Source organism: Cyanistes caeruleus, chromosome 10, assembly GCF_971803275.1.
Source record: "Cyanistes caeruleus chromosome 10, bCyaCae1.hap1.1, whole genome shotgun sequence".
NCBI classification, from domain to species: Eukaryota; Metazoa; Chordata; class Aves; order Passeriformes; family Paridae; genus Cyanistes; species Cyanistes caeruleus.
This window is the reverse complement of record NC_141710.1, coordinates 23,726,620-23,741,766: the sequence shown is the minus strand read 5'-3', so window position 1 is coordinate 23,741,766 and position 15,147 is coordinate 23,726,620. Positions and strand designations below refer to the sequence as shown.

Genomic DNA, 15,147 nt, shown 5'->3' with positions numbered 1-15,147 from the left:
TTCTTAGGGAGAGGTTTTGGTCTCGTTTCTCTTCATCTACCACAAATAATAATATTTTCAAACATTGAGTTTCAAACACATCGTGGCAGGGCCACGCGTCCGGCGCCGTGTGGGGAGGAGGAGCTGGGGATGCGTCAGAAAACCAGGAAAAGGAGTTTTTCCAGAACACAGCAGAGCAGAAAACAGGAATTTTTGGCAATCAGTCATTCCATAGGTGGATGGATGTGAGGGTGGTGCTGGATGGGGCGGGCGTTACCCTGGGATTTGCATTTCCCGGCGCCTTTATCCCGGGATTTGCGTTTCCGTGCCTGGCGCGTGCCGGTGCTGAACTGATTAGTTCTGCCCCCCCAGTAACGCTGCAACATTTTGATAGACTCTGGGGAAATAAATTTGGCAGAAAATCAGCACGAGTAGATTTAATTATCACTCCGAGACCTTTCCCTTTTCTGGCTTAGTGATCCCGAAACTCCGCGCCTTTCCCTGGGATCCGCGCCGACGCCGAGCTTCGCTTCCCAATTTGTCCCTCCACGCCGTGATAAGCCAAGCAATTACTGGTTTATTGATTTTTCATCAGGGCAAATTTAAAGTTGATTTTTTTCCCTGCAAAGGCAGGGGTGATTAAGTGTTTCCCGTCGGTTTAGTCCCGGAGAGCTCCGTGGCAGAATCCAATATCCTGAGGTCAACCTCTGCAGGGAGATAATTCGGTGTCTTGGCCACGTGTGAGGGAGAGGAATCAGGGCTACAAATGTGAGGGGATATCTGTGGAGACAGTTTAATTTGTTCCATTTATATGAACAAGTCGTGTGGCACATGCTTGGAAAATAGCATTTTGAATAGGCTTGGAAATGAGGCCCACGTGGGCAGGGGGAGGGAGGGAGGGATGCAAACGAGAGCGGGAACGTGCCTGGGAGACAGCTGGCCCTTCAACAGGGAATAAACCCCATCCCTCAGGGTCATTCTGTGCTGCTGGGGTGACTTTTCTTCAGCAAAAGTGAAATTCTTCAAGTGTTCAGGTCCCTCCAAACCATTCCATGGTTGTGTGATTCCATGGTTTGGAGTGGTAGAGGGGTCATGGAAGCAAAGTTAGAAAAACCTGGAGGACTCCACTTTTAGAAAATCCCTTCATTATAAACTTTATAAACCCAAATTAAAAGTTTTAATTTTTTTTTTTTAATATTCATCTTTAACCTGCTGGCCAGGAGTTGTCACATGAAGAATCTCCTCCATGGTCACCACAGAATATCCTGAGCTGGAAGAGACCCACAGGGCTCACACGTCCAGCCCAGGACACCCCAAACCAATGATTTCCCTTCCCACTTCCTTTAGAGAGAGTTAAAAGCCTTTCCCTGGGTGTAATGGATATTAAACCACAGCTTGGACATGCCAGGAGAAGATTTGCTGGGGTGAGGTCAGTGTGTAATAAGTTAAAGTGCTTTACTCAACCCCAGATTGGGATGCCCTTAAGTTCATCAGTTACTGCCTGAGCTCCTCATTTATCTTCAGTAAATTTTCCTGAAGTTCGTTGTGGTGGCAAAGACCAAACTCAATCTGTTTAACCCCCAAATTCTTTCATACAGATAATACATTTATATGAGGGCATGGATTGGTGTTTTTTTCCTGCCTTCTCAAAAGCTGGAATTTCCAGTATTCCTCGTTTTTGCCTCGATAATGGCAGGTTTGGAGCCCGAGCCTGGGTGTCCCTCGTGTGCCGGTGTCGCTTCATTAGGCTGACACCAACACCTGGTGTTGTGCTGCTGCTCCCACGAGGCTGTCCCAGCATCTGGCACACACCGTGGTCTTCTTTTATCTCTGTTTAATCTTTCGATTGCTGGGTTGGAATTGAAAGGGGGCAGGAACAAATCAAGGGGAAAATAAAAAATGCCAAGTTTTGCTGCAGAGGCAGAGAGTGGCTCGTTAGGAAGAGCAGCCACGTGATGATAATGAGAGATGGGAAGGGCAATGGGAATTTGGGGTCTTGGCCACTCTCTGTGTCCAGAGCTGAGGGGAAGGGGATTGGAAAGGGGATCGATGGCCCCCGTGGATAATGGCTGCTGGAGGAATCAATTCCTGCCTTTGTATTAAAGCTGCTGTAATTAATAATCACTTCTAAATGTGTTCCTTAAATTTACCCTGCTTTGTGCCTGCCCATCCTCTCCTGCCCCTTTCTATTCCAGACTTCCCTCTTTTGCTTCCCTGCTTTCCCTGAAGAGCCCCTGATCCCAATGTCCTGGTGATGCTCCAGGGCTGAGCCGGGCTGGGAGAGCTGGGAATGTTCACCTGGAGAGGAGAAGGATCCAGGGAGAGCTCAGAGGGCCTGAAGGGGCTCCAGGAGAGCTGGAGAGGGACTGGGGACAAGGGATGGAGGGACAGGAGCCAGGGAATGGCTCCCAGTGCCAGAGGGCAGGGCTGGATGGGATTTTGGGCAGGAATTGTTCCCTGGGATGGAATTCCCAGAGCAGCTGTGGCTGTCCCTGCATCCCTGGCCATTGGACACTGGGGCTTGGAGCAGCCTGGGACAGTGGGAAGTGTCCCCATTGCAGGGGTGGGAATTAAATATCTTTAAGTTCCTTCCTACCCAAACCATTCCATGAATCTTTCAAAATCTCAAAGCATATTTGAAGCTGATCTTTGAGTGATTTTATTTTAGCAATCACGGCTGGTGTCGTTAAAGTTTTACCATTCTACAAGTGAAACAGAGAAATTTTACCATTCTCCCTAACAGGGAAATTTATGATATATTTTAACAAATTAAAAGTCTTGAAATTATCTTCAAATTTCAAGATGAGAAACAAATCTGATTTCTGTACTTCATTAATGCTGTGTGTTTCCCTGGCATCTCCATGGCATTTATTTGTGCTAAAGGAGAAGCCACTTAAGGGAATGGGGTTGTAAAAACCATCATGGAATTGGTTATCGGACTTGAGTCAGTTGAAACACAAATTTATAGCTACCTATTGAAAAGCTGTTTCTAAAGGGCAAATAAACAGAGGTGTATGGGAAATAAACAGGGGGGTATGGGGAAAATAAATAGGGGTGTATGGGGAAAATATACACAGATATTTGGGAAATAAATAGGGGTGTATGGGGAAAATATACACAGATATTTGGGAAATAAATAGGGATGTATGGGGAAAATAAATAGGGGTTATGGGGAAAATAAATAGAGCACATGGAACAAAATTCCAGATCCATTTGCTCAAACCACAGTCCCTGGTGTGGGGATTTTATTTTGGTAAAAATTAGGGTTTTGTGGATCTGGGCCATGTGAACATCACCCAGGTGCTTCCAGAGAGGGGTTTTTCTGGGAATCTATGGGATGAGCATGAGACTTCACTGGGAATTGTCCTATTTAGGCTGGATATGGCCTAAATAAATTGGGAATTTAGAGGTGGATGATATTTTATTGGTGCTGGGCAGACCTTTAGCTGGAGTGAGTGACTTTATCCTAGCTAAAGGCTGGGAAAGAAAGGGAAAAATAATTCGAAGCGAGCAACATTTCCTAATTTATTTCCTTTTGTCTGCAAGCACCCCAAGATGTCTGGGGGCAGCCAGAGGTGGTTGGAGGTGCTGTGCCTTCCCCTGTTGGGTTTCTCAGCATCTGAGTGGGAATAAAGGGCTGGAAGTTCCCAGCCCTGGGCACCGTGTGCCAGCACGGATCCCACGGGATCCCCTGGGAGGGCTCTGGGGGGTTCCCACACTGTCACAGGCCAGGGGGAAAGAAAGGAGCACTGGGCACGTGCCAGCAGCACTTCTTGAAGTGACAGCACAAAGTGATCCCTGGAAAAGCTGGAGAGGTTCCAAGCTGCAGCCCCGCTGCCCTGCACGGCCTCACTGCGCTCACCGTGGTTTATTCCCGATACACCACGCCGATTTCTCCCCTGTATCCATTGTACAATCCCATTTCCCTGTCGTTTCTCTGCTCTTGGATCCTGGGATCCAGCAGCAAAAGCAGGAATCCTTGCTCTGCCTCTGTGGCTTTAACGTGGCCAAATTGCTCTGTAGGAAACATGGGTGTGGGATCCCCAGCGGTGAGTCTGCACCTCCAACACAGAGGTTATTTGGGATAGAGGTATGGAAAAGATGGAAGCAGGCAGTAATTGCCTTTAAGATCAGAGCACAAAGCATTACCTTGGATTTTACAAGGCCAGCGAGCAACAAAAGAGCAGTAATTTATGAGCTCAGCGTAAAAGAAGAGCATAATTGCATTAAAAATTAATGCTAATGAACACTAAAATGGGGAAGGTGGTTATGATGAAAGTTTGGATTCATCTTCCCCGGGTTGAATGATGGCTGGTGCCTTGATTAATGGCTTAATTTCTATCAATTAGCGGGGAGAAATCTCCACTGAGACAAGGGTAAATTGAGCATTGAATTACAGCCCTGGCTTTGTGTGCCCAGGAAGGAGCGCGGCGGCTCCGGTGTCGGCGCGGTGACAAACACAGGGTGGCCACAAATCCAGCAAAATTCACAAAATCCACAAAATTCACTCTGCTGTCCCCACTCCTCCGCTGCCTCAGAGGGGCTCTTGCCCACAGTGTTCCCAAAAATACCCCAAAAAGCCCCAAAATGGGGGCGCAGGAGCCAGCAGGGCAGCGGTGAAGGCGACCTGCACTCAGGACTTGGGGAGCTCCAGCAGGAATTTCACTTTATTTAATTCAAAGTTCTTGCATTCAGTCTTCTTAAATTACATTTTCTTAAATTTAATGTTCTTAAATTCAGAGCTCACTTGCTGAACTTTCCCTTCCTGTTTGCTGCTGTATTTTAGACCTAATGCTCCCAGGTTTTTAAAAGAAAAGCTGTTAGTGTCCAGACTTGGTTTAAAATCCTATAAAAATGAGGTTGTTGTCACTATAAAGTATTAAAATAGCAAATTTAGAGTAGTCTGGTCCTCTCTGTAGTACTCTCTGTAGTATTCTCTCCAGTAACTACCACAGTGCTCACAAAATGCTATTTTTAATATATTTTAATAACCTGACTTTCACAGGACACTTTAAAAAAGTTTTTCTTGTTAATTTGCATTTTTCCAGCTTAATTTGTAAATCCTGTGTGCTCCCAGTAGTAAATAAATACTGGAGTGCTCCCAGATTGCTACTTTGATACGTTCAGGTGTATTTTTCAAGCACTTGCAATGAAGTTGGGAGCAGAGAAATGAACGGGCAAAGCTTTCTCTGCCCAGTTTCTGGTTTTGGGAGTGTTTCTTGTTCCTGTGACTCGGGCTGGGAAAAGTTCCTTCCCTGGAAATCCCAACAGCTGGGAAAGTGTGGCTGAGGGTGGGAGCAGGGCTCTGCCTGAGCTCAGGGATGGGAATGGGAAACCCTATCCTGGATGAGCTGGGGGAGGGATGAGGGGGATGGAAGCTGGGCCTGAAATCTGGGATGGGTCCTGAAATCTGGGATGGGTCCCAAAATCCGGGATGGGTCCTGAAATCTGGGATGGATCCTGAAATCCGGGATGGGTCCTGAAATCCGGGATGGGTCCTGAAATCCGGGATGGATCCTGAAATCCGGGATGGGTCCCGAAATTCCGGATGGATCCTGAAATCCGGGATGGGTCCTGAAATTCGGGATGGATCCTGAAATCCAGGATGGGTCCTGAAATCCGGGGTGGGTCCCGCAGGGGTAAATCCTGTAGGGATGGATCCTGCAGGGATGGGTCCTGCAGGGGTCGATCCCACAGGGATGGATCCTCTAGGGATGGATCCTGCAGGGATGGATCCTCTAGGGATGGATCCCACAGGGATGGATCCTCTAGGGATGCTCTGCTCAGAGCATCCTCGGGCTCGGCATCCGCGGCTCCGGCGCTGTTGAGTGAGGCGGTGCCTCCCTCTAACGGCAGCGGAGCCCGGCCGGGAAACCGGGATCAGGTGCAGGAGATCCCGGGGAATATCCCGGGAATATCCCAGGGAATATCCCAGGGAATATCCCGGGAATATCCCGGGAAACATCCCAGGGAATATCCCGGGGAATATCCCAGAAATATCCCAGGGAATATCCCGGGAAATATCCCAGAAATATCCCGGGGAATATCCCGGGGAATATCCCGGGAATATCCCGGGGAATATCCCGGGGAATATCCCAGGGAATATCCCGGGGAATATCCCAGGGAATATCCCGGGAATATCCCGGGGAATATCCCAGGGAATATCCCGGGAATATCCCGGGGAATATCCCAGGGAATATCCCGGGAATATCCCGGGGAATATCCCAGGGAATATCCCGGGAATATCCCGGGGAATATCCCAGGGAATATCCCGGGAATATCCCGGGGAATATCCCAGGGAATATCCCGGGGAATATCCCAGGGAATATCCCGGGAATATCCCAGGGAATATCCCGGGATAGCCCCGTTCCAGGCTGGGCAGGAGCAGGAGCAGGAGGCACTCGGAGTGCTGGGAATGCTGAGTTCAGAGCTTGCGGGAATGGGACATTTCTGGGCTGATTCCCTCTGGATTTTGCTCCGGCTGTTGGGAGGTCTCGGCTCTGGAGAGGCTGATGAGGCTCCAGGGGAATCTCCAGGGGGATCTCCAGGGGGAATCTCCAGGGGAATCTCCAGGGGGATCTCCAGGGGGATCTCCAGGGGGATCTCCAGGGGGATCTCCAGGGGGAATCTCCAGAGAGGAACTTCAGAAGCTCCCCTGGCCTTGGAATGCCAGCACTGGGGCTGGGAAGGGTATCAGGACCCTGGGGTACCTCGGGATCAGAGTCAGGACTGATCCTCTCCTGATGCAAACGGGGAGGATTTGAGGCAGGAAAATTCCCTGGGAATTCTGGAGGTGACACAGCCACAGCGAGTCCAGCCTGTCCTGCTGGATTTCTCCTCCTTTTCCCAGTGCTTCCCTTCTGCACGCTGCAGAATCCAGGATCTCCCACAGCCAGGGAGTTTTTTGTCATCCACTGCAAATTATCCAAGGAAAACTTCATTTTTCTTTACTTTGTCACTTTGTGCAGCTTGAGTAAAAGTGGGATCAATTAAAAACCATGGGATGTGTGAAAAGCCAGTTGTGTCAGAAAACATGCAGCTCTGTAAGGCAGCTGGATAAAAATATCACTTCCAATAACCCCAAATAAAATGGGATCAAAGGGGAAATATTTTCTGCTGTAGCTGTTTGTTTAGTCTGGGATCTGGGGGTGTTTCCTTCTTTTAATCCTCAACTCAAAAGAGCAAGAAAAAATAGCAGGGTTTTTTTTTTTTTTCTGTATTTCAAAGCTTTTTGTGGAAAATGTGTTATATTTTAAAATTAAATTAACCTCTTAAATCGAATTAGTAAAATAGGAAGAAACAGATTCTGAGGAATATTTGAGGTTTATATTCATTGCTTTGATTTCTGGAGTTAGACCTGCTTGAAAAAATCTCTTTAAGTTCATGTTCATGGTCAGGATTATGGATAAGCAATGAATCCATAAAAATTTACACTCAAAGATTATTCAAGAAATATTTAAAACATGGTTTTGTTTAATGGATTGTTCACAAGATATTGTTGGTCATTTAATGCTTTTACTTCAGTGATTTTCAAACTCTTAGTGGAATAAATTTTGTCCTTAAAGAAAAAATGGGAATATTTTAAGCAGAGCTCACAGGGAAGTTTTTCTTTCACCTGATTTGTAGAATCTTAGAATTCTCTGTTTCTTTTACTTTTATCTGAGTCTCTGCTGTTTCTAATTATTGTGTAGTATTTTGGGGTGGCATCGAAAGAATTCCAACATATTTTAGTTGTCAAGCAACATTCCAGGTTATTGCTGATCCAGCCTAATTCCATAGGTATTTACAGCTGTAAATTGATATATCTATAATTTATACATATAAATTATATATATAATTTTATATAAATATATATTTATAAAAATATTATATATAATTTTAGGTATTATTTTATATGTATATAAATTATGTATAATTTATACAATAATACAATAATTTATATATAAATATATTTTTTAATTTTTATATGTATATATTTTATATGTGTGTGTGTATAATTATATATGGGAGGACAGCAATAGATGCAAATAGCAAATTGTAAAATACTGAATTATCCCTGAAGGATGCTGATATTCCCAGTTAAACTGGGAAATCTCTCCCCTGCCAAGGTGACAGGACTGGAAATTGTTCCTGCTGCTGGAATCACCTTTTTTATTAAAAACCAGCCCTAATCCAAGATTTACTCCCCTTTTTCCACCCTAACAGGGTAAAAAGACTCACCATGCACTGAGTTAGTATTGATTTCTTTTTGTCTGAAGCCTCGGAGCTTTCTGACTCCATTATTTTTGATTTTCCTATGAAATACATATTATCCATGGCCCTGACAGCTGACAAACAACAGCTGGAAGTCGTTTTATCTCCCCATAATGTGTTTGTCAAAACTGCCCTGCGCTAATGGGCTCTGCTTCCTCCAGTCCATTTTCCCCGTTAATGTCACTGATGTCATCATTTAGTGATTTCTGCCCCTTCCCTAATTTGTCATTCCCATCAGTTTGTGCAGGATCCGGCTGGGATCCTGGGAATTTGTGAAACTGGACTTGAGCTGTGGATTTGAAATCTCCTTTTCCTGCCTTTCTACCCCTGGTTTTAATCGAGATCCTTAATTTCCCCTCGGATCAGGTGTATCCAGAACCTCAGGGAATTCTGATTCCCTCACTCCAGCAGGCGTTGGGGTATTTTATTTATCCCAAAAATTCTTTGGGATCTGTTTTAAAGGAGAAGGTTTCAGCACCAAGGCAGCAGGACTTACAAACACAAGTTTAAATGTAGCAAATTCTATTTTTCCTTCCAAATCCCCCCCAAAAATCAGGCTTGAAGTTGTGTCCAGGGGCTTTGCTGTAGTGCAGAATTATGGATTATGGGATGGTTAGGGTTGGAAGGACCTTAAATCCCAGCCAGGGACAGGGCAGGGACATCTCCCACTGTCCCAGGCTGCTCCAAGCCCTGTCCAGCCTGGCCTTGGGCACTGCCAGGGATGCAGGGACAGCCCCAGCTGCTCTGGGAATTCCATCCCAGGGAACAATTCCTGCCCAAAATCCCATCCATCCCTGTCCTCTGGCATTGGGAGCCATTCCCTGGGTCCTGTCCCTCCATCCCTTGTCCCCAGTCCCTCTCCAGCTCTCCTGGAGCCCCTTCAGGCCCTGGAAGGGCTCTGAGCTCTCCCTGGAGCTTCTTTTTCCCAGTTATCCCACAAATCCTTAGGTCAGCATTGGGAATGTTCCCAGCAATGGGCTCGCTGGTGTTGTTTTTACTCAGAGCTCTCCCTTCTAACAGAAGATTTTGGGCTGCATTACATGAGGACTTTTTCCTGGTGTGTCCCAAAATCTCCTGCAGGCATGGCTGGGACAGGGTCTGGATCCCAGGATCCCACAAATCCCATAAATCCCATAAATCCCATAAATCCAACCTTCCCTGTGCAGACCAAGCCACCCTCCTCGACCAAGCGAAGCGAGCGAAGGAAATCGAAGCCATCGAGAGCGACGCCTTCATCCCACAGACCTTCAGGTCGAGCAAAGAAGTCAAAAAGGTACATTTTCCTTCCAAAAAGGACATTTTCCTTCCAAAAAGGTACATTTTCCTTCCAAAAGGGACATTTTCCTTCCAAAAGGGACATTTCCAATCCCTTTCCTGCTGCATTATCCTCTCAGAGCCAGGAGGAAGCTGCACTATTAAGGATATTCCATCGATGAAAGAGCACCAATGTTGAAATAAATCCACCTGAAATCCCACCAAGGACTCCCTGATGGTCTCAGGGTGGGTTCAGGGAATTGAAATGTGGCAGAATTTAAGGAAATCACCTGCTTTGAAGACTTTTTTTTAGGAGAAGCAGAAGAATTAAAATCCCAAAGTAATCAGACATTTCCTTTGTAATTCAAGTGGAGATGATTTTAATGCTGCTTAACTAAAGCCAGGCTTTAAATCTGTATTTATTCCCCGGAAAGAGCAGCTTGGTTTTCAATCAGCTTTCCAGAAAGCCAACAGGAGACGTCCAGATCCCAGAATTTACCTGAATTTTGGCCACCAGGTGTTGCAGGGAACTGGTTTGGGATGTGTTCATTTGGCAGTGAGCATTAGGAATTGTCCCTGATTGTTTCCCCAGGAATTTGCAATTCCTTGCCTTTCCAGAAGTCTCCAAGAAGCTGAAGCAGCTTTTTCAGGAAAATCCCAGTTTTCCAAGCTCTCTCCCTGTACCTTTTTTTGGTAACTTCATATCCTTTGTCCACATCCAGTGTGTCCCGCTGGGGATGCTGAGAAATCTTTCCATGAGGAAAGTGAAGACAGCCAAGTGCTGCCATAAAATACTGCCACATTTGGCAGTTTTGGGCTGAACCACTCCAATTTGGTGTTTTTGTTTCTTTTTCAGTCAACAGAACCTGCTGAAGTCCAGCAGGAGCCTGTGAATGTGGGAGCAGGAGCCACCGAGGCAGCAGCTCCTGAGAAAGAGCCTCCAGCTGCCAACATTCCCACTGCCATCAAATACCAGGATGACAATTCCTTAGCACATCCAAATGTGAGTGAATATAATATAATATAATATAATATAATATAATATAATATAATATAATATAATATAATATAATATAATATAATATAATATAATATAATATAATATAATATAATATAATATAATATAATATAATATAATATAATATAATATGCATTTATTTCTATTTATATATAACACATCTTATATATATAAATATTTTATTATATATTACATATAAAGTATATTATTATATATAATGTATAAATGGAATGGAATGGAATGGAATGGAATGGAATGGAATGGAATGGAATAGAATAGAATAGAATAGAATAGAATAGAATAGAATAGAATAGAATAGAATAGAATAGAATAGAATAGAATAGAATAGAATAGAATATTAATGGAACACTGGGGAATTTAAGATAAATAAAAATTCAGGACAAACTGGTTTCTGTAGTTGGAAACCTGGTGGGAAACTCAAAGTTTTCCCATTTTGCCAACTTGCAAAGTTTTAAATATGGCACAGACTTAAGATAATTTTAAATTACTGTGCTAAACTTGAGCAAATCCGTTTGGGAGAGCTTTAGAGGGAAATAAAAGGACTTCCATAGAGGTTTTTTAAGAATGAGCAAGTTACAAATGACTTGCAGTGAAGAAATCAGTGTGAGCTCTGTAGAATGGACACAGATAAGAGATCAAATCTCCAGTGAAGAATTGCATTGGAGCCTTGCCTTTCCAAAGATTTCCATCTTTAAGACTCCTCCCAAGCCAAACTATTTTAGGATTCCCTGAAATTCTCTGCTTTTTTTGATGGTTTTGGGTCAGCTTTGTCTTTAACCCTGCTGAGCTTTTCCTGTGGGCACCAAGACAGTTGTGGCTGTTCCCAGAGCTGATCACAAAGGTGGAATTGCTGATTGTGCCAACTTTTCTCCCAGCTGTTCATCGAGAAGGCAGAGGCTGAGGAGAAGTGGTTCCAGAGGTTGGTTGCTCTGCGCCAGGAGCGGCTGATGGGGAGCCCCGTGGCCTGACAGCTCCCAGGACCATCCCAGGCCAGTTCCCACACGGAATTCCTACACTCAGCTGTTCCTTTTGTCCCTTAGAGGAGATCTGGATGAGCTGTGCAGGCTGGGAGTGTTTCACCTGGATAACCAGGAATGTTCTGTCCTGGATAACCAGGAATGTTCTGTCCTGGATAACCAGGAATGTTCTGTCTTGGATAATCAGAAATGTTCTGTCCTGGATAACCAGGAATGTTCTGTTCTGGATAACCAGGAATGTTCTGTTCTGGATAACCAGGACTGTCCTGCCCTGGTTCTCTCCAAGCTCAGTGCTGGAGATGGGCAGGGCAGCACAGCCAGGGGCATTTCCCCTTTTTTTGGAGGGAATTCCTCAGGTGCAGAACACCTGGCAGCCCATGAAAGATCATTTTATCCCTCCCAATCCAAAAAATTGTATAAACCAGGTAAGAGTTGGGAGATCAGTGGGAAACTGAAGCTCAGGGATGGGTGGTGCCATCCCAGGCCACTCCATGTCCTGAGGCTGGAGAAGATCCAGGATCCATCACTGGTGTCCCCTCCTCCTTCCTTCCGAGGAATCCTGAATATCTGGGCAGGCTCCTGCTGAGGGAATCCTCTCTGTGGATTGTTCACCCCCAGTTCCTCAGTCTGGGTGGAAAAACTCTCCACGTGTCCTGGAGCATCTGCTCCTACTGCAACTCCAAATGGGGAATTTTATCAACCTCATCATTTCTATAATTACCAAATTAGGGAATTCTCTCACACCTGCTTCTGGCAGTGACTGTTCCCAGCCCTTGGAGTTCCCTTTGGTCAGGTGGGACTTGCAAATAATCAAAGTTTAATCTGAACATCTGAATTTAGCCTGGATAAGCTCCCACAAGAATCTGCCCATGATCCAGCTAAGTGCAGGAGATCAACCAAATCAAATAAATAAAATATTAAAGTATTTCTTCAGCAAAGCTGGGGGGAAACTCACATCAGGAGAGGAGAAAACCCAGCCCCACCTCTGGATGTGCCTCGCTGGACCCTCCCAGCATCAGCATTCCCTTGGGAAGCTGCTTTTTTTGGGATTATTTCTCCTGGTTCTCAGATCTGTGGTGATAAAAAAATGGAGGCTGACTCTGGAAATGGACTTTGGTTGTCTTATTTTTTATTTTAGATCCCAGATGTAAAAGGAAAATGTATTGAATTTACATTCTGACACATTTTTACTTCCTGTATGAAGTGTTACTTTGACTTTATCCTGCATCAAGATATTCCAAGACCTTGTCTGCAGGAAAAAGTGGAAAAAAAATTGTCACCCTTGTTTCATTTTAGCATTTTCAAATTGTAAATATTTGTCATTGCTGTGTTTTCTAATCACCTTTTATGTTTCTTTCATAGAAAATAAAAACTGTTTGATGTCCATGGAAGGTCCAGGTGTAAATTCCTCTTCTCACACATTTTGTTGGATAATTTTGGTGCTTTTATTGGATGGAAAATGATTCCTTTTATTTGCAGCCCTGTAGAATATTAGAAAATTTTACAATAGGCTGTAAATAGATTTCAGGTAGAGTTTGTTTATTTATTATTTATTGTTTATTAATTGACATCTAAATTTGCTGGAGGAGAGTTGGGGGCAAGAGCTGGGAAGAAAATGGAAATAACATTTAGATAATCCCAGCTGAATGGAAAATGTACTGAAATATTCCAAACAGCACTGGAAACACAGAGCAAATCAGGATAAAGTTGATTTTCATAATTCCACTTGCAGCTCAGTGATCAGAATATCCATGAATTCCTCAGGATTCTGCACTTTTCATGGAATAATAACTTGGATATTGCCTCAGGTGCTTCAGTGAAAAGGGATTTTTCTGGTTTCTTATCCTGCCACCCTCCCCAGCCCCTCCCTGGAACATTCAGGGCTGTGGAATGTAACTTTTTCACTCTTTTATTGTTGCACTTCTTGAATTTGGATTTCTCAGTCTCCTTTGAGCTGAGCTCTTTTGGAATATTTGGAATATTCCTTCACAGGGAGTTCTGTTTATCTCAGTTCTCCAGGTCAGGAAGAATCTAAAGCTCCTTGGGATCTTGTTTCTGGTGTTTATTAGGATGTTATCACAAAACTTGGCAGGTCTCTCCAGACTTTCTGCACAAGGTTAATTCATTATAACTTGGCACACTTTGGCTCTGATGGCACAAAATGGCTCTGAACTGTGCAGTTCTTTTTATTTTTATATCTATGTTTTATTTAATTAACAATAGACAGGTATATTATTTTTCTTAATGACTCTTTACCTGTGTGCTGCACTGTGGTATTTTATATCCAATCACCTACTCAAAAACCTCTAGAAGAAGAAGAGGATGAAGAAGAAATAAGAAGGAAAAGAGACAACACCCTAAAACTTCTCTCTTGTCTTTTATTTTCTAAACTAATTTAAACTTTAAACTTTTTCACTCAGTGACTTAAGAAAACTTTCTAATTTACACATGCACACTTTTAGCTTTTCTATTTAACTTTAACAGTTGTTTTCATGTAACACCATGAAAACATGCCCATAAATTTCATGTTGTATGAAATTCAGTGTTCTGGATCTCAGAGCCAAGGGCACATCTGTGTCTCAGACTCCAGCATGGAAGCTCGGGGAGTTGTTGGTGTTGGGAGAGGAAGGAATTGTAAGGATGGAGTTTTTCTGCCTGGATCCCAGAGCCCCAGAGCTCGTGCCAGCCCTGCAGGGGACACTTCCAGAGGTGTCTGTGCTCAGTGGGAGCTCCCAGGACACTGAACCTCAGCAATTCCAGGTGCCTTTTCCAGGGGAGTTGGACTCTTCCCATGGATCCTCCTGTGAGGGACACGGAGCTCGTGGAGGGGTTGGGGTGAAGATTTGGCAGCAGATTCCAGTGGGAATTTTTCTTTTCCTTGAGCAGCATCCTGGGATCAATGACTCATTTTCCTGCCAAAGGCAGGCATTGGAATAGCAGGAATGGGATAGGGGAGGAGGCAGCAGCAATCAGCTTTGCTGTGTGTGACCCAGGTGGGTTTGGAAGTTCCTGCTGGAATTGTTTTACCCTTGGACACTTCAGAAGGGAATTGTGTCCAAGGAAACGTGTCCTCCACCATTCCAGGGGTGCAGAAGAGGAGGGAGGATGTGGAGCTCATCAGCCAGGTCCAGATGAATTTGTGTCAGCACCTGGCCAGAAACCCCATCAGTTGTCCAGATCATCACCACCAGCCTGGGAAAATGCGCTGCTGGCTCCAACCCACACTCCTGATCCAATAATTCCCTTGTCTCAATCTCCTACGTCTTAACCTGTGACAGCAATCCTGGGTTTTAGTTCCTGTGATTTTCAGTTTGGGTGTTCTCATATTTAGGACTCTTTCCTACAGAAAATTCATCTTTTTTTTGTATTTTGCACTTTGCCCCTGGTGAGAGGGAGCAGATTCCTGAAGAGGAAGGGGAAGGAAGCAGCTGTGTGTTGGTTTTCCCTGTAAAACTCAGGATTCTGGCTGTGCTCTGCAGTGCTGAGGCTTTTCCACTCAGGACTCTGATGCACACAGTCCCTGCCAATGCCAAACTGAGCTGTGGAGAGCAGGAGTGAGAAGATAAAGCTGGAACTGGAGCTTTTCTGACTCCTGGGAGCCAGCAGAGGCCTCTCCCCCAGGAATTCCAGCAGCAAACTCATTCC

The 15,147-nt window shown here is 44.7% G+C and overlaps 1 protein-coding gene across 1 annotated transcript in view; it reads left to right on the top strand.

Annotated features, from left to right (window-relative positions):
- The window catches only part of RSRC1 (arginine and serine rich coiled-coil 1), a 97,597-nt gene extending 84,709 nt beyond the window's left edge, over window positions 1-12,888 (top strand). Inside the window, exons 9-11 of the mRNA XM_086844166.1 lie at window positions 9,399-9,505; window positions 10,343-10,489; window positions 11,401-12,888. Coding sequence (XP_086700292.1) covers window positions 9,399-9,505; window positions 10,343-10,489; window positions 11,401-11,493 — 347 coding nt within the window. The 3' untranslated portion in view covers window positions 11,494-12,888. The remainder of the gene's footprint in view (window positions 1-9,398; window positions 9,506-10,342; window positions 10,490-11,400) is intronic.
- Window positions 12,889-15,147: the final 2,259 nt, after the last annotated feature.